At 36.9% G+C, this 24439-nt stretch overlaps 1 protein-coding gene across 7 annotated transcripts in view; it reads left to right on the top strand.

The window, feature by feature from the left end:
• RAPGEF2 (Rap guanine nucleotide exchange factor 2) overlaps positions 1 to 24439 on the top strand; it is a 184536-nt gene that overhangs the window by 115992 nt on the left and 44105 nt on the right. For 6 of the 7 annotated variants that reach the window (XM_066186050.1, XM_066186051.1, XM_066186049.1 and 3 more), the window contains one exon: positions 21496 to 21627. The exons of the other annotated variant lie outside the window; for it this stretch is intronic. In XM_066186050.1, the coding sequence (XP_066042147.1) occupies positions 21496 to 21627 (132 nt within the window). The remainder of the gene's footprint in view (positions 1 to 21495; positions 21628 to 24439) is intronic. 7 annotated transcript variants of the gene reach the window in all.

The raw sequence follows: 24439 nt of genomic DNA, 5'->3' as shown, positions 1-24439 counted from the left end.
TAGACTGTTTTGTTCCTTTCTCTTGTTAATTACATTCTAAGTATAAGGGAATTCATGTAACCAAACCATTTGGTGTTCATGAAATATTTAGAACCTAATCTAAAAAAACCCCAAACTAAACCCACCTTCTTTCCTCCTGAAACTCAAGCACTGAGGAAGCTGAAATACAAGAGGATACTTTGAATTTGCAAATAGGAATAAAATGAAAAAGCTGCTTATGTGTTGGGTTTTCTGGCTCATTCTACTCTCCAAAGAATGTCAATGAAAAGTTCTAGATTTACTCTGGTAGCACAACAAGTTTAACTGGATAAGTGCTTATAGATAAAGGACAAAAATAAACCAGTTTTTTTGAAACTCTACATTACAAACTCTGTCATATTCTAGTTGTATAGCTTTGAGATGTTTAAATCACAGAGATGAATTTCACTCTCCAAAACAGAGACTGGACTAAAATATAGGAATAGTAAAAGGAAAAAGGTCAAGGTATTGCTTTACAAATGCCCCTATATACGCAGGAGAAAGAAATCATACTGTCTGACACGCAGTTGAAGATTTTGCATGAAAAGACATAGTTTAAAGACTATATAGAACTTTCAACTGTTAGGACACAGACTAGCTTAGCAAAAAACACTGCTTTGACAATGAAACTTTTCATGCCTGGTCACCAGGTAGACATTATTTTCCTTGGAAGGTAAGACTGAAAGGTGTAAATTTTTCATGGAGAGGGAAGGGAAGCTTGGAGTTCCAAGGCAAAAGACTTTATCTTACTTTGCTTAAGAGGAAAACTTCTTGAATTAATCATTTCTGGTAATGAGTTATTTTTATGTTAGTATGTTCCCAGAATTCTAAATATTTTATTGATGTCTGACTTGAACTTATTTCAAGGAGAGAGGCTTAATTACTTCTGTGACATCCCCACCCAGAGTCTCACAGCTTGATTTGCTGGAACTGAATGCAAAATTCAGCTTCTATCTGGAACTGAATGCAAAAATCTCCTGTGCAAGGTTTCACAAATTTCTGTGAATTATTTTACTTAATGCTGTTAAATCTTAATTTCACACTAGTTTAGTTAGGGAATGAAGGATATGGTTTAAATCTGTTGTTCTGTGAAAATGGTATGCAAACTGGCCATTGTGTTAATCATGGTGAAAATGGAGAGAGGGAGAGTAAAAAATGCTCTAGTGTTTCCTAGATTTTTTTTAATACAAAAAACAAAGTCAGCAGCATCAATCAAGTGTACAAGCCCATATCTGAAAGGGATGTTCCTTGATACACAACTACTGTCATCTGTTTAACAGGGAGTAAAATCATGCTCTGGGTGAAAGATGGCAGAGAAATGAAAGCAGGATTGTTGCAAAAATACTAACACTTAGTACTTGTATTTGATGTGCTTTACCAGATTTTGTGTAATTAACGAAATCTTAGAATGGTTTGGGTTGGAAGGGTCCTTAAAGACCATCTTCTTCCAACCCCTCTGGTGTGGACAGGGACACCTTCTACTAGACCAGGTTGCTCAGAGCCCCATCCAGCCTGGCCTTGAACACCCCCAGAGATGGGGCATCTTCAGTACGTTCATTCCCTTGAGCTGTGTCCTTGCTGGTAATAGTCCTCTCAACCAGCTTTGTAGGGCTTTCACTGTGATTTTGCTAGTCTTAAATTTCAGGAAGATGAATGATGTTTCAAAACATACTGCTTTGTGGATGTTCAAACAACCTCTTGAAAAGCTTCACACATTGCATCTTATACCTGTTTTTTTATGTGGAAAAAAATCACATGAAGGTCTAGTGCATGAAGGTTCCCAGTGTAGGCTTGGGCCTTGTAAGGTGTTAGCTTTCGGTCTCATTTATCTTTTTCCTTTGTATCTGTTGTTTGTAGGAACTTCACGCAAGGTCAACTAAAAAATCTAAATGAAAAGATTGACAGGTATAATGACTTGTAAAAATGGGACTTGAGATTCATAATTCTTATATAACTGTGTAATGATTATTAACAGCTCAAGAATTGCACAATACACTGGAGTGACTTATGGACAACCTGTAAGAAAGTATATTTTTACTTCAGGTGTAATTGAAATAAAGTCTGCTAAGAAAGGACAAATTTTGCTGCTGGCCCAGTGACACTTCGTTAGTGATCATGGGTGCTGCAGTCTTTGGTGTACTTGACCTATTTTGAATTACTAAAAAATATTGGAAGCAGTGAGTCAAATTTTTGGGTTGTTCTCACTGTATTTTAATTTGCAAAGATTTATGGCATTGTGCTAGGGGTCCCCTCCCTCCCAGGAAAGAGAAGGAAATGAGTGATATTTTGAGGAAAAGTCTTGAATGGGGATTGTTCAAAAATGGTTATTTTAGTTTGATGTGTAGTAAGGTTGCCTGTTGGCATGCTTTCCTAAGAAATCTAGAACTATACTAGAAATAATTTTCTGTTACTGGAAGAGATCATCAGTATTTTTTCTTAACTCATATAATAAATGTAACACAAAATAGTTATTTGTCCTTTGAGTGAGCATCACGTGGCACTAATAAGTCACGGACAAGAGGTGTGGTGTTGTTATCAGATGGCTACAGTTGCTAAGCTTTTGCTTATTTGTTTATACATATCTGGAAAAAAAATAGACCTATGAAAAAGCTCTTTCCAGGTAGTAGTGACCTGTTAGCTGCTGCAGCTGCTGATGGTTATGATTTTGTTCATCTTGATGAATTACATTGCTCTGGGACTTGATACATTTTATCTTCTTTTCTTGTTAGGCACCTTTATTATTAGCACTCATTGAAACAAGATTTCTGGTTTGGCCCCTTCTGATTATTCCTTTCCTTTTAATTTGTGTCTTTTGAAAAAGAATTTTTCTCTCTGGAGACCGGTAAAGGGGTTGTGGATTTTTCATGTGATTAGAAATAGTGTTTCACCTCTTTATAAGTGCATTATGATAGAGTATTTAATTGGAGGACCATGTATCTTCTGCAAGATTTATCTCAAGATGGATAGCTCTGTAATGAGCAGCTGTTTGATGTTTTGGGCTAGCTTCTTTGCTCAAAGGGCCAGGTTGTGTTTATGGTGTATAATTCAAGTCTTACTCAGAAAAGCATAAATATTATTTTCTTCTGTGGCTTTTCAAGATGCTTGTAACTGCAGTGTTCAGGCAATTAATTAAGGTAATGCAGGGGCGGCATTATCTTAATTTTTCAGGTAGGTCTGCTGAAGCAAGTCTTTTGCAAAACATAGGGACAGAATTTGGAGAGCTTAAGATGGTCATTCCACAGCAAAGGAAGGTCTAAAAAATAAGCATTCAAAGGATGGATTTTGTTGCTTGAGTTTTCTGTATTGGCCGAGTTCAGGCCCTCACAACCCAACGTCATATGAAAGGTTGATTTTAAGTGGCTTGCCTGGTATCCTGCCAGAGATCTGTGGTAGATTCTGGCTAAATTCCTATTCTGGAGGACAGCATTTAACTGCAGATTTCCCCAAATGCTTATAAATGGCAAAATTTGGGTCATTTCATAGGAATGACTGTGAATGCATTTAGTGACCTGTAGAGATGGCAATGAGAGCATCTTTGGCACTTAGAAGATGTCCTGCTACCTTTCTGTTCGGGTTTCAATGCCTGGCGATTGCATAGCATATTTCACAGTGAGAGGAAAAGAGAGAGAAAAAAAAAAAGAAAACCCACAGAACCCTGCCAGAAAGGCTGCCATCTATATGTAATGAAGTAGCTATTTTTTTTTTTCGGGTCAGCATGGGTAGTTGATGTAGAAGATTGCACAGTAGGGCATTTTTTTAGCAAGTTTATGAAGTAAGAGAATTTCAGGCCTCACAACAGATTCAGTATTGTGGCTCTGGTTTATATTCTGAAGAGGCCAAGTCTAGTGGTGCTGTTGAAGTATTTGCAGAATGATGTTTTTGGTGGTGCATACTGGAATGTGGCATTTATAATCACAATGCAGATGTGAACCTGAAAAGGAAAGTCAGCTTCTTCCAAAATGCTATTTTGAGACTGAGAGACTAAAGCTATTTATTATTACTGAGTTGTTGGCACTCCTGCATGATCATCAGACATGCTGAAAATCTAGCTGAAATTGAGAGCTGCTGATACCCAACAATAATAAAAGTCCAAAAACTATCCAAGCAACCAAAAATCCCAAACCTCAGAAGAAGTAAAAAATCCTAAATCCCTTAACAGTGTTGACTTGCTCCTGGTTCTGTGAGTTAATAAAGGCATAGGAAGAAGAGAAACTCCAAGCAGCAGAGATAATGTGTTGTGTTAAGAAGCCTAAGTTAAAAGTAAGTTAAATATGGAATTCACAATATGCACAATGATTAGCATGAAGTTCATTGTAACTAGAAGCAAGCACTAAGGAAACTAAGGAAATCCTGTTCCTAAGTATCTCAAGTTCATTATTCTACCTGCAAAATAGTTGCAGTCTCTTGCTGAATACTGGCTCAAGGGTTTTAATCAGTATACTTAATGCTGGTACTTCGTTTCCGAGTGACATAAACTCAACAGTTTAGCTAACAAAACAGTAAGAAATACTCCAGTGAGAGGAAGCAAGTTAGATTTTTTTGGGAAATTTCATTTTTAATTATCAAGGGCAGAGGATCTCAGTGATATGTAAAGAAACATGTAGCTTGTAAGAGGATTAGAAAATGCTGTGAGTTGTGCTGCCTTTTTTCTGCAGTCGTGATTGCTGCTGGTACTACTCCAGCAGCAAAAGCAAGGGGAGGTGTCTTGTGTTCTGTATTCTGCTGCTAGCATGACCTGAAGCTTATCTGCGGAATGCTTCTGTACTTGATAACTTTACAGGTTGTCTGCAAAATCAGTGAAATATTGAGATTACAGGAATGATTTAATAATATGAGCATTAGGAACTATGATTTCTAAATTCTAAACTAGAAGTGCATTAACATTTAGGCTATGTTCAGACCATGAGCACTCTGGGATCATGATGTTGGTGCTGGAAACTCTTAAGTATAATTTCTTTTTAAGCTTATTTAAAGTTTGTTTTTCTTCAATTATCTTGCATATTTTTAACTTGTTTTTGTATTCTAGACTTTAAATTGCTACAAATTAGCCCTTAACAGCATCCTTGATGTTTTAAAAACTGAGCTAATTTTACTAATCCCTCAATGAATACACAAAGGTGTGATTTTTGCTTGACTGAAATAGAGACAAGATTTTCAGGATCTTAGGGTTATTTTATTAAAGTCTGATTTTTATGTTGGATTGCAACAGCAGATATATGACCAGACTACCAATTCTTTTCATTTACTATTACTGATGCATTCTTTTCTAAAATTTGTAATTAATAGAAGTAATACTACTAGAAAGAGAGAAAAACTGCTTGATAGGGTGTTTCAGGAGTTGTGCAAGTGAGTGTAATATTGAACCAGTGTTTCCAGTCTCTGAGAAATAAGGTTAATGTTAAGGATTTGAGAAACATGGGATATTAATGTCTTGAGATTTACCCTTGACCAAAGAACCTTGTACCCACCACACTTCATTCTCAATATTGTGTTTAAGAATGTGGTAGCTGTAGTGTAATAGAAGTGTGGCATGGCTCCAGCAGTTCTGCAGTGTTTTTAGGATTCTAACCTCAGCATGCTTAACCCATCAAACTGTTAGAGAAATGTCACTGGCACTCGTATGGTATCCCAGAATTGGATGGTTGGTGGTTATTCCAATTTTGTCAGCTTGCCAGTAGTCTTTTTGCTGTTCATTTTGAGATGGTGATGACTCAGCTGAGAACCAGGAGAAGAATAAACTGTACTGAAGGGGTCTCTGCTCAGTGGGTTACTTGCGAAAGCTGATCCTGTGCCCAGAAGCTAAAATTTATTGGAGTGTTTATCATTCCCTCCAAACCCCCTGTTTTGTATGAGGATACTAGAAGGACAGATGAAGGACAATACATTGCATTGCTGTTATGTAGGTGATGTTGAAGGAAAACAGCTTTACATTATAATAGTACCTGACACAAGCAGTGCTGCTGCTTGGTCCCCAATAACTCTGAGGTGTAGGGATGGAGATGAGCTGTTGCCTAAATTTATTTGATTTTATTTGTCACTAGGGAAAGAGGAAGGTTCACACCGCTTGGTGAAATAACTGGAAGATAGAAGATGTTGTGTCAGTGTGGTTTGTAATTTACTCTCGTGGTGCCGGACTTGGTTACTAGACTGCAAGATTCTATTAATTCCATTAGCAAGAATGTTGGTCCTTCGGGCAAAAGGCTACATTTGTCTTTTTGGGTTGCTCTCAATGCAAATATGAAGGTTACTGCTATGAACCAACTTTATGGTATTCAGCTAACCTGGCATTCTGTACTTGGCCTAAGCTGCTCAAAAAGCTAAAAATAAGGCCATCGGTCCGTTTGCAATCACTGGTCTCCATTGCAGATGTTGGAACTCAAAATCCTGGAATATTTAGTTCCCTTTTCATGAAAAGTGAAAGAGGATTTTCCTAAATGGGAAGTAACTTGCTAAACCTCACAGCTTGGACTGATTAGTTTTCTAGCCTTTCCCAAGTCCTGAGTTATAGGCAGTCAAGTTGATGTCTCCAGTAATATGATGTTCCTTCTGCCTCTCTGGAGTGCCTTAAAAAGGCATCAAATAATTTGATCTGCTACAATTTCAATAGTCCCTGTCCTTTGTGGTGTATGGAGTGTGACTGCCCTTCCTTTAATTCAAATGGGTTTTCTGATTTTTCCTTACATGTCTTCTGAATTCCAGTTTAGTGACTTCTGTAAACAGCAGAAAGCTCTGAACCATTTGACAAAATGTCAAAAAGATTTTGCTTTGAATGTGAAATAAGTGATGACTCTCTACACTCAAATGTATGCATACCTCCATGGCACTTCCAGCTCTTAAATGCAGATGGAGATGACAGTTTTCCTTTGGACTGGGAATATGCAAACTGGTTTAACACCTTCTCCTTCAGTTCCAGCTTCTTAACATGGATCAAGAGCCAATTGCTTTTCAAAACTGAAGAAAAGCAGACCTGTGAGTTACAATGCAGAGAAGAGCAAAGTATTCCACTATATGTGCATTTAGGATGTTCATAAAGTAACAAATGCCATGGCAGGCATGAAATGTAGCTCCGTGTAGCCCTTGTAGCTTTCTACCTGTAGATTGATTTATTTCAACTGTCCCAGACTTGGCTGGTGACCATATGCCAACATTTGGTGACAGTAATGCATCCTCTTGGTAACTGTAGTTACCTGTTCTTCAGAGGCATAGGGTCAGCCAGGAGCCATGCTGCAAACCCAGACAACAACTCGATGGTCAAATACCTCAGCCTGGCATTTTTTTCACCCAGTCTATAAATATTGCCTCATTTTATCTGACTGCAGCCTGTCACTTGCTTGCAGGCATAGGTGCTGTGTGCTGGATCGTTTGGACAAACGGACTAGGTAGGATTTATTAGTTTATAGCTTGATTCCAAACTGTGACCTTGCAAGTAAGAAGAATTGGTTTTTAAAGCTTTCTTCTTTTATTCCTCCTCTGAAGAACGATTTCATAAAAAATGACGTTGCGCTATTTTGTGGGTCTCCCTTTGTGTGTGTAGTCATGTTGGCTTGTTTTATTGTTAAAAATAGGCTCGTACTGTTCCCTGCTGCTGCTCTTCCTGCAGAGCCAGAAGAATGGGAGCTGGGCTGTGCTCTTAGGCCTCTATCCATAGCATTGTTTCCTAAATGCCTAGCTGCTGCTGTGTTGCCTGCCAGCCTGCCAAATTCTGTAGGAGTTGCATGAATGTCAGGAAGGTCTAATGCAGGGTGGTTTGAAAGAGCATGGGAAAGCCTGAAAAAGAGAACATAGGTGTAGAATTAGGCCATACATTTGGTGTTGGTGTGGGATTGATGGCTTGAAAACAGGGTGATGAAGGACATTGTACCTGAATGTATTTGATCTTGGTTGAAAAAAAAATAAAAAAAAAGTAAAGATTCTAGATCTTGTGAAATTTAAACTGAATTTTGGGAATTATTTCTTAGTTAGCTATATTCTAGCTTTGCTGAGCCATCAGCCCTACTCTCATTTTAGCCCAAGTAAGTTCTTTGTGCTCTTCATTTATTGAGGAGTGGATTTTTTTTGTTTGTTTCTTGGTTCGATTTGGGTTTTGTTGTTGTTGTTTTTGTTTATTTGTTTGTTTGGGTTTTTTGTTTGGTTGGTTCTGGATTTCTTTTGTTTGGTTGGGTTTTTTTTTTTTTGTGGGGGGTTGTTTGGTTTTTTTCCTTATGTGTAAGGAGCTAAATAAAGGCTCTTCAAAACAAGCACTCTTTCCCTGTGCTGTTTCACCAATCAAGGTGAAATCAAGGTGTTGACCTCTAAATCTTAATGTATTTCTGATAAGCTAGGGGGAAAAGGGTACCTGTGTTTTCCAAATTCTTGGCAGACAGAAGCTCTTTTCTACGTTGCTCAGGAAAGGGTCAGATGTTATACTTGGATGTGTCTCACTCACCTTTTCAGCCTTGACCTGCATCATCAGTGGATTTTCAGCAAGTTTTTCTGACCTTTGAATAAGTAGCTGACTACAGTGGATTTTTTTTTAATACACATAAATAATATAGAATATTCTTTTTTCTGTTGTCCTCACTTTTAAGGAACAGGAGGAAAAGGAAAATGCATGAATTTATGGATTTTGAGGCCTTAGTAAAATGTACTACTTAAATAATTAACTCTGTGTCTGGAAATGGTTGTTCACTGGATTTTTTTAAATTTTTTTTTTTTAAGCTGCAGAGAAGACTCATATTTTATTTTAAAACTGAAGTTGTTCAGCTGTCGGAGCAGACTGAAAACCTAACTAAAATAAGAACAGTGTTAGTTTCTTTTAATAACTGTGGAAGTTGGTATGCTAGGTGTACCTCTCCTTAAGTGTTAGTGGATGACTTCTGCACATATTTTCTGTGGTCTGACCCTGGGAATTTCTGTCATTTGGAAATTCAGTCTTGCTCATTTGCAAATCAGTAGGTTCTCAACAGTTGATAATGTTGTTGTTGGAGTTTTTTGGGGGGTTTTTGTTAGTTGGTTGGGGATTTTTTGTATGTGTGTGGGGGTTTTTTTTGTTGTTGTTGTTTGTGGTTTTGTTTTTTAATTTTGTTTTTGGGGTGGTGCTTTTTGTGTCTTGTGAGAAGATTAGAGACTTCTTGCCTTTCAGGGCAAAGGAGTTTTAGAAATTTCCATTTAGCAGATATTTTCCAAGGTCCTTGAATACAGCTGCTTTTCCTAAATAAGTGGTTACTAAAGTGGAGTTTCCCAAACAGTGGCGTGCATGTCAGCAGTAGGATATAGAAAATCTAGTTATCTACTTATTTCCTGTTGAAGGAAGAGGTTGTTTAGGCAGTTAAATATCACTCCTACACCTGCAACTTCCATTAGTATTGTGTATTAGTATTCCTTCTGTGATGATGATACCCAGGGAAAACTAAACTTAGGAATTCCTGAGTTAGAATACCATGATTATTTTTAGAGGTTTTTTTTTTAAAGTGGAGGTTCAGTGTTCCAGCTGGGGTTTTATTCAGTTAAGCATCTGGAGGTAACATGCTTCATGTAGTAATGACTAAAATGTCTACCACTATTATGAAAGTAGCTTTCTAAATCTCTTGCTCCATGTGTTACAGCAAACAGCTACTACCATTCTAGTGCTGTTGCAAATGAGCAGTTGGTTTGGCTCTCAAATTGTCTGGTTGTTGCAAGGTGCCTAATGCAATAGTTGATGTAAATGCACGCTCCTTGACCATGTAAATGCACACACAACTCCAAAGTTTAACTTCTGGTAGGTGGGAGAAAATAGATGAATGTTGCTTGCTTGTGTTTGTAGAATGGTCTGCAGTAAAATTAAAAAAAAAAAAAGTGCCAAGCAAAGCTTGGGGTGTTACAGCAACAGTCACCGCTGTGGTATTGCCATGGCATGAATACATTTGCACTTGCAAAACTCATAAAATAAGTAATAAAGCGGTTTGAATAATAGTCATGTTAGTATAGCATTAAAAAAATACAGTTATGGTAAAATCATGCTATTTGAAGATTCTACAACATTTGTCATGTATAAAGGGAGATGCTTGTCATTAAAAGTATTTTATCTTGCTACGGTACTATTCCTTCATTAGCCAGAAAAATAGGAAGACTACCTATACTATTTGTAATGCAAATATGAAATCTTCTTACTCTTTGCATTGGTCTCAGAAGTGTTGTCTACAGACTTTTAAGATTTTTTAAGTAATCTTTCTTTTGAAATTCACCTTTGAAAATAATCATCCCCATTTCAATCAAAATTAATTGGCTTGTAGCTGTCCAACTTCTAAAAAAATTTTTGTAACTTTGTTTTTTTAAAATGGTCAATATTGTGCAATTAGCAAGCTAAAACTAGTGATTATAGCAATATACATTTTTGCTTTATATTAAAAAATGCTACAATCAGAATATTTAGAAAAACAAGCTTTAGCAAGGGTTTTGATGTCCACCTGCACGTTATTTGTAATATTGCAATTCTTCAGGTTCTTTTGTTTGTTTGTTTGTAGTGAAGCAGAAGTGTGCAACTTTCATTGTCAAACAAGGAAAATAGTGGAAACTTCCACCCACTTTTCTCCTAAACTATTCCTTGATACTCTGAAGCAAGGATAATCCTTTTATTAAAACTCCAAGGGTGGCATTGTCATGGCTGCAGCCGTCAGACTTCAGAGAAAATTTCCATTTAATTGCTTGTGAATAGTCATGTCTCTCTTTAAATTTTCATCAAATTTCTTTCAATTAATACGTTCTTTTATAGAGACAGGGCTCAGTTTTTACATCTATGCACAGGAGCTCTCTAAATATTTAAATCTTTAAAAAATTTTCTTTGGAAGTATACAGAGAACTTAGGTATTTACTAAGAAGCTACCAGTAAGAAAATCTAAAATGTTTTTATGTTAATCATGTTGGGTTTGGTCTTTTTTCTCCTTCCATTGGTTAGTTTGCTTCTGAACAATAGGTATATAAAATAACAGGCTCACTTCGGATTTTTCTGCTTGGATGAGCGACATGGATCTGGAAAGGATTTTCTGGGTCACTGCCATTACACACTTGGGCAGCACACTCATAACTTTGCCTTGCTTCAGTTTGAAAGCCTTCTCTACCACAGCTCCTGTGGAGTCTGGTTTGGGGAATCTCTGTGGTTCATTAGATAGCAGCCTTCTTTCAGCTTCCTGCTCATTAGGCTTTACACCTGCATTGCCTTTTACTGGAAATATTTCTTTTTCCTCCTTTCTATTTCTGCATAGTGATCATTCTCTCAGTGTGGCCTGAAAAAAGCTGTGCTCTTCCTGCACTTTGTCAAGTATTAGTTTTTCTTCTTCTCATAATCCTGATAGGTTTTTTCTGACTCTGTGTATGTGTATGGCTTTAAGCCATCTTTATTTCAAACACACAGCTGGGAATGTGTGCAGCATTTCCAAATAAGGTCTCTGCTGGGGTCGTGGAGAAGAGCCCAGAACTGTATTTCTGGAGGGTGCGTGCTGTGATCGTATTGGGTTCTCCTTCTGCTGCATCACCTGAACAATTCAGTCACCTTCTGATCAGCTGATGCATGGAAACTTTTTCACAGTCATTTCTGACAGGGAATTTACCAGGTTGTTGGTTTTTGTTTTAAAGTGCGTGATTTCACATCTCTTCCTACTTCTCACCTCTTGTATCAATAGCGTCTTTTTGCACAGTGATGCCAACAGGTTTTTTCCTCCACCTGGAAAGTTGGGAATTCTAAGATATTTTGTATATCCATATTTCATATCTCATCTTTAAAAAAATAACAATTTCCTGAGTAGCCCTGATTTATTTTCCTTTATTCTAGAATCAATTAACTTTTCTTTTACTATTGTAAGTTAGCTCAGTGCAGTAAAATTCAGTGATGCAATTCAGTATTGAAGTGCAGTAGTTCAGATTGAATGGCTTTGGTTCAAAACGGTGCTGTCGCTCAATGAATGTTTGAAAAACTTCACTAAGCTTTGCTAGAGTGGCTATAACGCTGTAATTGTGAAGTGTTCTGTGATCATGTATAAAAAAACCCCACCACCAACGTATGGTGTGGTGTAAGAACAGCCTACTGATGGGGAACTTCAGCGCTTGGAACTGTAGGCATTTCATAGGTCTTTGCTTTAACTATTAAAGATGTGCCCAGGATATATGTTTTCACCTCTGGGCTAAAATCTTTACTTTTCTGTTATGATTTTCAATTCTGGGTGATGCTTTAAAGCCGAAAATAAAATCTGGCTTCAGGTGCCATGATTTTTACTCCTGCTGATGTAATTGCTTTTTAGCATCCCCCATGTCCACTTGTGAGATTGCTGTGTAAGTAATCCAGAATGAGTCTGTATCTGAGGTATACACAAGCATTCTACTATTTATTTAAAATATTCTGCAGGATCGAAAACTTCTTCCTTGAAGATATTTGAATTAACATTTCCTGTAAACATATGTGCCCACATAAAGTTCAAGAACTTTTTTTTGCTTTTATATCCTTAGGCATGAATCTTTTGTCCGGTTTCCTGTGGAAACAAAGTTTGTGACCAGGTTCTCTGTTCCTTCCTCTCCCACAGTTACTTGTAATAGGCCAAAGAGTTCAAAATTTAACCTTAGAAGCCTCCAAAAGCCCTGAAAGTGGGCCGTTTAGTTTCCAGCCCAGCAGTAGTTCTCAGTGTATTAAACACCCAAACAGCCACCAAAGGAAGTATTTAGAAATACTTTCTGTGGGAAAAACATCAATGGGAGCATGCATTTTCTTAGTAAGAAAATCAGTTATTCCCAAGAGAGAGATTTCTGCCAAGCCAAGCTTTATTATTTTCTCGTCCACGTATATTAAATAACGGGGAGCCTTTACAGAAGTTCAGTGATTGAGCTCAGTTTTCTACTCTCTTTCCCTCGAGATATTTCAAAGTCAATTGAAATGCCTCAGAACAGTCATTCCTTCAACCTAAAAAGCAGTCATCAGTGAGTGCCTGTCCCTGCTTGTTGGTTTTCATTATGCAGATTTCCACAGGATGAATTCCCTTCCCAATTTTATCCAGTGTTATTGTAAGCTGTTAGTTTGTGGGAAGGTGCGGGCTGTGCAGGCTCTGTCAGGATTCTTAAATACAAGTGCTTGGTGGGACAGCAGGGTGCTCCCAAGGGTGATAATCTGTGTCCCTATGGAATAGGGACTCCTATGATACAGGGACATGCAGACATAATAGACTGGAACAGAGATTCTGCTACTCACAGTAATCCAAAATGACTGAGAATAGGATTTGACCTAAATCTGATGATTTTGTGAAATAAAGCAATCAAAATAATATAAAATACCAGACACTTAACAAAAGACCAAACAAACACACACACACATGCACAAAAAGAGAGAGAGATTCTGAAACTTGAAAATCCTACTTTCCTCCCTTCTGGAAGGTTTAACTTCCATTGCACTGTTTAGAACAAAAATTATCAGACCATGTTTCTACGTGTGGTTAAGGATGTCAGAGAGTTGTCAGTACTTAAATGTATATGCACAGTCAAAACAGTTGTGGAACAGTCTCTTTAGCTTGGTGTCTGGAGTAGAACTGCTCTAACTTTAAAAGCAGAGTCCATATTTTAAAAGTACTGAATTATCCTTTGTTGACCAATGAAGAAGTTCCACTTTTACCAGATATTTTCTGAGACAGGCGTCTGAGTAAATGCTGAATAACAGTATTTTGATCTTGCATATGTATTCTGTTAATTGAAAATCTGTTGTACATGTTTGAGTTTGAATTTTCAGAAATCTGAGAAAAACTTCAGAAAATTATTTAACGTTATTTAGTTTTGTTTAGCATGATTCAGTTCAAATCCATCCTGCTGTTTTTTCTTTTGTGTTTGGGGTTCACTGGCACTGTAAACACCTGTATAAAACCGTTTTTCTTTTTTTCCCCCACATAATTTGAGCTGTTGCCAATAAACTGACACTTGTGTTTCCTGAAGGAATAGTGTTTATGCCAGGTTTTCTGAAGAAGACACTTTTGAGTATGGAATGCTGCATTAAATCTTTGATTCAAATACTTCCAAAAAGAGGAACAAATGCTAACACATTTGGACATACAACAGAGAACATAGTTAAATTAAATAAGAATGGATGTGTTTCAATGATGAATTTCCTACTTTTCCTTCAAAAAGAGGTTTTTCTTCATTCCCCAGGCACCCATTTAAATTTTACCACCCCTGTCTCTCTGCAGAAGTCAATAATCCTTCAAGTAAAGGATTCGAGGCATGAAGTGCTCATAGGATTAGCTGCTGAGGGCTGTGAGATGTGCAGAAAGTGGCAGTCAGTGTGTGTTTTGTAATGGAAGCAAAACGAAGTTCCTGTGCATTCACTCTCACTCTCTCCCTGAGACCAGCAGCTCACATTGCATTAGCTTGAACCTCTGAATAGTTTTTTGGGAGGCTAGCTATAGCAAAAATATCAGTGGATAAAAGAATTAAGAGCTTGCTATGAAAGGTCCGTATAATACTTTTCTTTCCTTCTTTTTGTTTTTCGTTTGGTTTGGTTTTTTGTTAAAGGTGTTCTGCTGTGGGCTTTGTATACAAACAACTGCTTAACAGCAATGGTATCTACAGGCTATGTTTTCAGAACATAGGTTGTGTCCTGTGCTGGATTCAAGAACATTCTTAAGAGTAGGTCTCTGTGAAGTTTCACAGGAGGATGTCTATTTGAGGAAACTCTGGAGATTGAAAATACATGAAGTATTGTTGTGTAAAGTGAATGATTATACAGAAGACATGATTCAAGTCAGGAGGTTTTTATTTAAGTCTTGCAGAAGCTTTCGTAGAAAATATATAGAAGCTTCTCAATCTTTTCCACCCCTAGGTGCAAGGAAATGCTGCTTCCCTGGGAATTGCATCCTAATTTTAGTTACATGTAGTTTACACTTCCACTTTAAATTTAACTCTGCATGGACATGTCAACCTGCATCAGGTCTGTAGACAGAATCGATAGAAATTACTTTATTATTCTGTAATTACTTACATTGACTGCTGTGTTTAAAATCATTCAACCATAAAAATGTTTTCCTTGATGTCTCTCTTGGTTAGTGAAGGAATTATGTTGAAATAGCATGTTGATGAATCCCCAGCATTATTACAAATATTTCTTCCATATCTTAGTAAATACCATAAATCTGGGCATAGCTTTAAAATGCAAATTACAACAGATGTACAAACATTTAATATAAAAATTTATGTATAAAATATTGGAATTAAATGTTAACGGCTTTATAGGATACTGAAGAACACTGCCTTTGTGATCTACACTTTTGTAGTGCAATAAAAGTTTTAGGATTTTCGTCTTGAGAGGGGAAAAAATAATGAGAAAGAGTAAGACACAGTATTGGTTTTGTTTGCCTGCTGTTGTTCTCTCTCCATGAACAAAAATGAGAATCCCAAAATAAGTTTGTTGTAGTTTACTTACTTATATTTGTGGGACTAAGTGTGTCATCTATAAAAGGAATAAAAAACTTTTTTAAAAAAATTATTTATTATGGTGGCTTTTATTGTATAGTAGCTTTTGTTATTTTATTAGTAAAGAGCTGCTAAAGAATAAGTGCTCAGATGCATGTGTTTGGAGGTTGAAGAATCAGTGCTTCCTTGTGTTTCTTTAATTTCAGAAAGTGGAAATTGAGGCTGTGAAGGTGATAGTTTGTGTTGCTTTATGTCTACTTGCTTAGCCTGTCTCAGTGGTGCTTAATTACGTATAAAATCATTTATTAGGAATTGCATAACAGAATGTTACACCTCTGCTCTCTTTAATCCCATCTCTTCTGCAGATGTACTTCAGTCACTTTGCAGGCTTTATAAATCTTTCATAAAGTGCTGAGCAGCCTTCAGTAGACGACCTTGTTTATAAAAGGCTTGCTGATATGTTTGCCTTAAAATGAGTGGTTATATTGAAGTTTTTCAACCAGAATTCATCTGGTAATTTAAAATTACATTCTTGTGTTTGTCTTTCACATTGTTGCATTTATCCTTGTTTTCACATATAACTGCATTTAAAAAAATAAAACTCCCAATCAAAAAAGCCAACAAAACCTCAAAAAAATACTGTTTAAAGAAAGCAAATTTTTTGGTGTAATTTCACTTATTTTTTGCTGTTCTCATCCATTTTTGTGCTGTATCCAAGGATTTTCATTTCTTGTCCAGTAAACATTTCCAAAATTTGCTTAATTTATTTTAATATATTCACAAATATTTCTAGATAAGTCCAGTGATTCCTTGAGTAGAAGATGCCTTTTGTTGTAATGAAAGGCACGCTGTAGGGTAGGAGAAAATCATGATGTTCTTAGAATAGGACGAACATATTCAGAGCAAAGTAATTGTTAGTTTTGCATGCATAACACAGTGACTCACTTTGAGGGTGGAAGTAATAAAATGATGCTTTTAAGATAGGAAGATGTGATGGGATTTACAGTATTGTACAGTTCTAAATGCATAAATGTATTTGCCCTCAAGACAGTTTCACAAAATTGTTTAAGTTTTCTTTTGGTTTGGGGTTTTCAAGAAGGAAAAAATTGGGAGTTCCTAGAGGTATTGTTTTAACTCTGGTTTCTAGCCACGTGTGTAATCTGTATAAACGTGTGTATGTATGTAGGTATACTTGTGTGTTAAGAGCTACATTATAAATATCAAATACTGTTTTCACCCCTGTCAAATTAAGACTGAGGCTTAGATGGGAACTGTTTTATCGAGTTGTGGTTTGTACTAGAAACTTCTGTCCCTGTTACACGTGATTAGATCTTTGCATATATTACCTTAATGTTTGTCACTTACAAAGGCTGTGCTTTAAACTAGGTTATCAGGACAGTTTCTGACCCTTTTAATGATTATTAATTATTTAAACTAGTGTACATGTACTGTGTTTTGAAACTATATTTACTTAAGAACAAATCATGCGTTAATTTTTCTAAATTGCCCTGCTATGTTGTTACTCTGTGTGCCGGTTCCTTCTGATGGTGTGACTGAAAGTAGTCAATAATAAAGTTAAGAAATATTGTAGGTGTTGGTTTCAGCAAAGCCATACTTAAGTGTGGTGCTTGTTATGTAAAATATACAAGTTGCTTTTGATCCCTATTGCTTTGAATGACTTCTTGAAACTAGCTGTCATTTAATGGAAATGGAAAACAAGATAAAAGTGAGTTCAGTTCTGACGCCATTTGTGGTGGTGTCAGTCTGATAGGTGATGTTTCTGAGCCATGTGGTAGGTCCTTAGGCTTTCTCATACTGCTTCTGGTGATAAAGCATGTGCTAGATCTAGCCAGTATGTGCTTCAAAACTTTCATTTTTACTGTTATACTAAATACTGAAGTCAGTACTAAACTGCAGAATGGAATAATAGCTCAATACAAGCACAGAGTGCTTAATAATTTAATAATAAAGTGATACTCAGTAGCACAGCAAACATAGCTACTGTCATGAAGTTGACTGCCTGGAGATGGTTCCTAGTAAATTTTTTCACTGACTTATAATAGCATGGTTTCATGATGTGATTCTCTAAACATGTCCCACTGCAAGTACAAATTTGGATGTAAATATCCTGGTTTGGGGTAGACAGATTTTTGCTGGTTGCTGAATGTTGCATTTTGTCCTTGTTCTGCTTAACTGAAAAAATATTTACCAAACGTTGTGCTCCAGGAATAAAGGTTTGTCTGGTGTTGGGTTTGTGTGGCAGGAGTTTGGTAGTGTGGGGCCACAGGGTTGGCTTCTGTGAGAAGCTACCAGAAGCTCCCCCTGTGTCTGATGGAGCCAAGGCCAGCTGGTGCCAAGGTGGACCTGCCACTGGCCAAGGCTGAACTCATCAGTGATGGATGGTAACACCTCTGGGATAACACAGTTAAGAAGCAGGGGGGGAGGAACTGTGCAATTACAGCCACTGAGAGAGGAGTTAGAATGTGACAGGTACAGCTCTGCAGTCACCCAGGTCAGAGCAGGAGGGCCAGGAGGTGCCCTGGGTGTCCCAGCAGAGATTTCCCCAGCCTGTGAGCCACCTGTACCTCTGCAGCCTGTGTTGATCCACCTGTAGCCTTTGGAGGACGCCCACACCAGAGCAGGTGGGTGCCTGTGGAAAGCCCATGCTGGAGCAGGCACCTGGCAGGATTTGTGACCCTGTGGAGAGAGGAGCTTAGACTGGAATAAGTTTAGTGGCAGGGTTTGTGACCCCAGAGGGGACCCACACCAGAGCAATTTGGGAAGGGCTGACTTTGAAGATGGTGATGGAGAACTATCTCCTTTGGAATGAGAAGGGTGTGAGAGTCCTCCACCTGAGGAGAGAGGAGCAGTGGAGGCAATGTGAGGTGAACTGACCACAGCCCCATTCCCTGCCCCTCCACACCCACTGCAAGGGAGGAGGTAGAGAATTTGTGAGTGAGGTTGAGCCTAGGAAGAAAGGAAGGGTGGGAGGAAAGCATTGGGGTTTGGGTTTATTTCTCATTATCCTATTGATAAAAAATACAATTAATTTGTCCCCAAATTGTGTCTCTTTTGCCCATGACAGTAACTTGTAAGTGATCTCTCTTTGTCCTTACCCATAAGCCTTCCATTGTATTTGCTCTCCCCTGTCCAGCTGAGGAAAGTGTCAGAGTGGCTTTAGTGGGCATCTGGTGTCAAGCCCACCACACTTGCATATAAGACTTATAAGACCCAGATGTGGGTTTTCATTGTTGTCAGTACTTTACTTTTCTCCATTGTCTACAATGCAAATATTAAATATTTTAAACAGCAGTACGTGGCTAAAATAAATATGCAGGTATTTCTCACACGCATTTTTCATTGAGTTTACAGTTTAAATGTTTCAGCTTATTGAATTTTTATATTTTATTTTTTCCTTCGTGCAGTCTCTCACCTTAACTTTGGGGGGTAGGGCAGTTGAAGTAGATGCCGCTTTTGGGCATGTAGCACAGAGATGTAGTGTTCTGCAAGGATGTGAGCATGTGCTTTCTGCTTGTAAATAGTCCTATTTGATTAGGATCAAAGTGACTAGTTAGGTTGCCTAAAGAAAAATGCCTGCTTCTGATCTTCTGTCACCACTTGGCAAGTCCAGCTCATGCAGCATGGCTTCGACTTGAGGAGTTACTCTGAAACCAGTAATCACCAAGCATTCAGCTGATTGTCTATAGCCAAAAAGATTTAGAAGGCTTGCTTTTATTTGCAGTGTATTCCCTCATTATTATGGAATCCCCAGCCTCTTCCTTTTGCCTGTGCAGTAGTGAAACATAAATCCTTGCTGTTCATTTAAACACTGAGTGCAATCATTATATTAAATATAGCTTGCTTTCACTTTTTAACATACTATCTGTATTTGCTTTGATGAAAGTTTCTTTAAATTTTTTTATGCATTGATAAAAAATGAATGCTGTTGTTAATGACATGGAGATATTTGCAGGGCACCACAAAATTGAACATGTTTGGCTGGGTACCACACTGTGTTCATATACAGTTCCCTATGGAGTTAATATTTATTTGGGATTGCAATAGTTAGTGCTTTATGAAAGGTAAAACTCTGAAAATATATCTGTGTAAGTTGTCATTAAATGTGTAAATCTTAGATGATTTGTGCTTGTATCTTAAAATAATATGTAGGATTTCTACTTTGAAATAAATACGGGCTGCTTCAATTATGAGAGTCTCTACTTTGAGAAGTAGTCAGCAATACATTACAAAAGCTGTGGCAGTTCATTTCCCTTGCATTCTACCTATGGAATGTGTACTTACTTGCAGAATGGCTCAAAAATTATTAAAAAAAATTTGTGTAGTGGCCTGAATATCAGTATATATGGGTCCATTGTGTGATACTTCAAACTTACAGATTGAAAAGTAAAGTAACAAAGACAACAGACACTATTATGCACTCCTTAATGCTGTATTTTCTCCTTCTGATACTTCATTAACAGTAGCGAGCATAACTGGATTTTTCTGGAGGCAGCATTCGTGGCTGTGTGTATTAGAATATTGCTTTCCTTAATTGCCTTTTCTTTGTTGATGAAGATCAAATCTAGCTCTGGGCTTACTGTAGCTTTTTAGGATTATTAGTATTTGGTTGCTGGTTTTAGCCCTTCTTTCTTGTAAAATACTAGGAAAGAATTATTTAAAATGCAGCCATTTTTGCTATCACTGATGCAGTCATTCTGTCATTACGAAGAAATCCTTTTCAGATGTATTAGAATAGGAAATGCCAGTCAGTCAAAATAACACTAAGATTTGCAGTTGTCTGTAATTTCACTGCAAATCCTAAAGCCAAGGTTCTTTCAGGGCATGTTCCACAAACAGAACTAAACAAGGCAAACAACAGTAAAATCAGTCAGTATCTTTAGCTGTGTAGAGCTAATAATTTTTTCAAGCACACTCTCCTGTGACTTGGAGTTGACTTTTTTCCCTAACCTTTTATACTGATCGGCTTATTCTCTCTGCATGCTGAATGAGGTCTTATTTCCATTTCCATCCAGGGAGAATGAGCACCAAGGTAGCATTCAAAATTGACATGGATTGACACACTGCATGTGACATTTTTCATACAAACACAACTCCTTTGAGATGAGAGTATCTGCCTTGTCTGAGTTGAAACAAAATTAATGAACAAAAATTTTTGGTTTCAATTATCGAAGAATTTATTGCACCCCAAAATTGATGCATTAACATACTTTTGTTGACTAGCTGTGGCATGCAGGGTTCTTGGGGAGAAGAGTAATTTGCCCCTAAATAGCATTTAAATATTTCTTCAGACAGCAAATATTTTACTTTGTCAAAGTTCACTTTCTGCAGTCTGGAAATTTTTACAGTCCTCAAAGATTTTCATGAGAGTTGTGGGCATAAAGCGATAGTGGAAATATACATCACAAATCTTGGTGAATGATTGTTAAATGATCAAATATACTGTCTCAATTCATTCTTCAGCACTGCATGTGAGCAAACTAATTTCAGGATTATAGCTCTTTGTAATTGTATCAGTCTTCCCACATTTCCTATTTGCTGTCATATTATTTGGCTCAAAGTATAATGGATAGCTCAGTGACTCGGATTTTCCTTGTCACTAATGTACTTTGTCAGCTTGGGAAACAAGAGTTTACCAAATCCAGGGCAGTGCTTGTTGATTTTTAAAAGAAAAAAAAAAATCTTTACTCCCTTGTTAATTCCCATCCTGCAGGAAACCATTGATTTTGGAAATACACCATATTCATATGCGTTTTAATTCTATCCAAGCCCCATAGCAAGCTACTGAAGAGTTTTGGCATATTGCTTCACTAATGTTTGTCCTCAGATTCATGTTTTTCTTAAATCTCTTGTATTTGCAACAATTTAGTGGTATTTTGCTGACCTCTGCATGAGTTAAAAAAGTTACATAACTCAAAATTTTTATGCTGCATTCTCAAGCCCCAGTGGTTTTCTTAAACAGTTGGTACTGGCAGAGAGTATAGTGTGACATATATGATTTGAATTAATTTTGCTGTGTATCTCCCTCAAATTGTAATGATGCTTTTTCTGCTCCACCTATAGCTTCCTGCAGATTTCACAAAGCTGCACCTTACTGACAGTCTCCACCCACAGGTGACCCACGTTTCATCTAGTCACTCAGGATGTAGCATCACTAGTGATTCAGGAAGCAGCAGCCTTTCTGATATCTACCAGGTAAGACTGGAAGGGATGCTGATGGGAGGTGCAATTGCCAGCAGTTCTGCATTTAATAGCTGAATGCTTCTTGTCAGTTTTTTATCTGAAGAAGTACACAACAGGCTTCAAAAAACTACTTTTTGTTTAAATTGTAATGATTTCAGGCTTTAGATGTGTTGGGTTCATAATGTAGAAGCTATTCAGTGGTGGGGAAAAAACAAATATGGAGTAAGCAGCCTGTGCTGGCCTGGTTTGAGGGGCATATTTCTGTTTCCCCACCTTGTAGAAGCATGATGCCAACCACTTGAGAAATGCTTCCTCTCCTGGCCATCCTCAGAAAGGTGGAGGGGTTGAACTGGTGACACTTTTTAAACTTATATTTCTGAGGTGGCTTCTTGTAAAGCTCTGTGCTAGTCATTTGGAACAGCTTGAGTTTAGAGAGACTCTGAAACTGATCCAGAGTTTAAATATAAATTGGAAAAAAGTCTAAAGTGGAATAAAATGAGGAATTATGCCTTTTTTACTTGATGTTTATAGTTCTTGCAATGTCGGAGGAGGAGCTGTCCTGATAGGGAAGTGTACCAATTTGTTACTCTGAGAGCAAGGAATCAAATCCAATTAAAATATATTTCTATCAAAGTAATCATAAAGTAGTGAGACCACTTCAACATGAAGTACTGTTAACTAGAAGAGGAATAATGTTTTTTACTTGATGCTTCTGAAATTGCAAATGTAGCCATTTAAACAACAGGAAAAGCATATCTACAAATGGATCAAAGTTCAGCTGTGGTCATGGTTTTAGAATATAGTCTCTTTCAGGTGAATAAGCTTATAGGCTTCTTTTTGTGAACAAGGACTATAAAAAAGTCACAGTTCAATTTAGACAGTAATTATAATAATGCACAGGTTTATTTTTGCAAAACTATCAAATTAGCTGAACACTGCAGGCATAGCATGTTAGTCAAGTATATTTGTCATAATTTCTTTTGAAGACAGGATTACTTCGAGACAGGATTTAGGTTTATAGTGTGAGAATGAAGAAGATGTTAAATCAGTTTTACTCTTCTAGTCTTCTGTAGATTTTCATTCCTTCCATTACAAAGATTTCCACTCTAACAGAAAAATAGCAAGTACGTCTAGAGACACAGCTGTAGGTGGCATGTCGTTACAGTCATACAGTTACTCTTGAGATAAGTTTGAAGTAAATTTTTTGCAAAGACTTTCAGCTAAACGTTCATAACTGTGAAAAAGATAATTGTATTTATGTGCAATTAAAAAAAACCCCAAACAATATAAAAAACCCTAAAGAAACCTCCAAAAAATATTTCTCTATGTAGTTGCCAACCTGGCCTATGACTTCTCCTGATTTCATTTGCAGTGTTGGAATCAACATAGTGGTTGGTGTTTGGAGAGAGTTAATGGTTTACTGAAGTATTTTTACAGAGAAAATTAACTTTTTAAGTACTATTTTAAACTGAATTTACAAACATAATGCATAATCTGTTCTTAAAAATGCTATCTAATGTCTTCAATTAATCTGCAATTAATACCACATTTAAAGGTGACTTGGTACAGATGTATCAAGAACTGTGTAATTGCAAAATGTCAGCGTATGAATGATAACCTATGTCCATAGCTACAACCAGAAATATGACCAGGTATTGTAGAATGTAACTTTGTTTTAATACGTATACTTAAAGGAATGTTAATTAATGAAATGGTAAATTCAGGTGTGGAAACTGATAAGGTTCTTAAATTCTTGAATTTAACTGAATAGTACCAAATATTGCTTGCTTTGATTTCCCAAATTGTGGTAAATCATTAATTTCTGGCCTCAGTTTCAGTGATAAAGGAATGTAATGTAGCAGTGTTAGGCTAGGTTCAAGCACTGCCAAAAAAGAAAAACCCAAACCAAAATAAAATGGCCGTAATTTTAGTACTCTAGGGCCAAGTTAAGAATTAAAGAGAATTTTTTTTTAAACCAAGAGAATGGATCCATCATTCTCTCTCAATTGTTTGCCCAGTAATTCTCTCCCAAGTGTTTATTCAAAAAAAGTAAACCATAACCAAGACATCAAGATGGTTTTTTTTTTACTTCCAATTTGATAAGTCTTAGGTAAAGCTCATGATTGTTGTTCCTTTGATTCTTATTTTTTGTATATAATGGCATTTTCCTGTTCAGTGGGGTGGACTTTTGTTCATTATGGCTAAGCAGAAAGCAGTGTTTTAGAAAGATCATCATCTTGTCTTGCAGTTGATAGAAAAAAATACTTTTAAAAATTACATACTGTTATTTAGATCATTACTGTTGAAATCTGAGGTAATATGTCATGTTTTGCATCCTGTAAGTTTTAGTTCTGTAGCCTTAAGAGCATCTGCTTCCAGTGAAAATACGTTCATGGCCTTTTATGATTTTTTTAATAAATCATGAAGTTGAATCTTCAGATGCTTTCAGCATTGAACTGAGAATACTTCCTTTTAAATATTAATGCGGTATCTAAATTTGTTTGTCAAACGTTGCACATGAAAGAACTTCTTTTAGGATAAGAAGTACTTACCAAAATAAAGTCAACCTTTGTGTTTACCCCACCCAAGCTTCAAAAACAAATCAGGTGCCAATTAATAAGGTCCTTAAATACTGTTATTTTTATTTTAGGGAATAAGTTCAAGTGACAAACTCTGTAGGGTGACTTGAGAGGAAGAGGATGCTGATTGTCAGTAGATCATGTGTTGGCTTGTATTTGCCAAGAACAATTCCTTGCTTCTGTCTTTTTCTGACTTGGCAAAGCAAATCATTCACTTCTGCTGCTTCTCATGTATGGCTGCTTGC

Source organism: Chamaea fasciata, unplaced genomic scaffold, assembly GCF_029207755.1.
Source record: "Chamaea fasciata isolate MVZ Bird 193981 ecotype frontalis unplaced genomic scaffold, bChaFas1.0.hap1 SCAF_6, whole genome shotgun sequence".
NCBI classification, from domain to species: domain Eukaryota; kingdom Metazoa; phylum Chordata; class Aves; order Passeriformes; family Sylviidae; genus Chamaea; species Chamaea fasciata.
The sequence above is the reverse complement of the archived record's forward strand: the minus strand, read 5'-3'. Positions and strand labels throughout refer to the sequence as shown.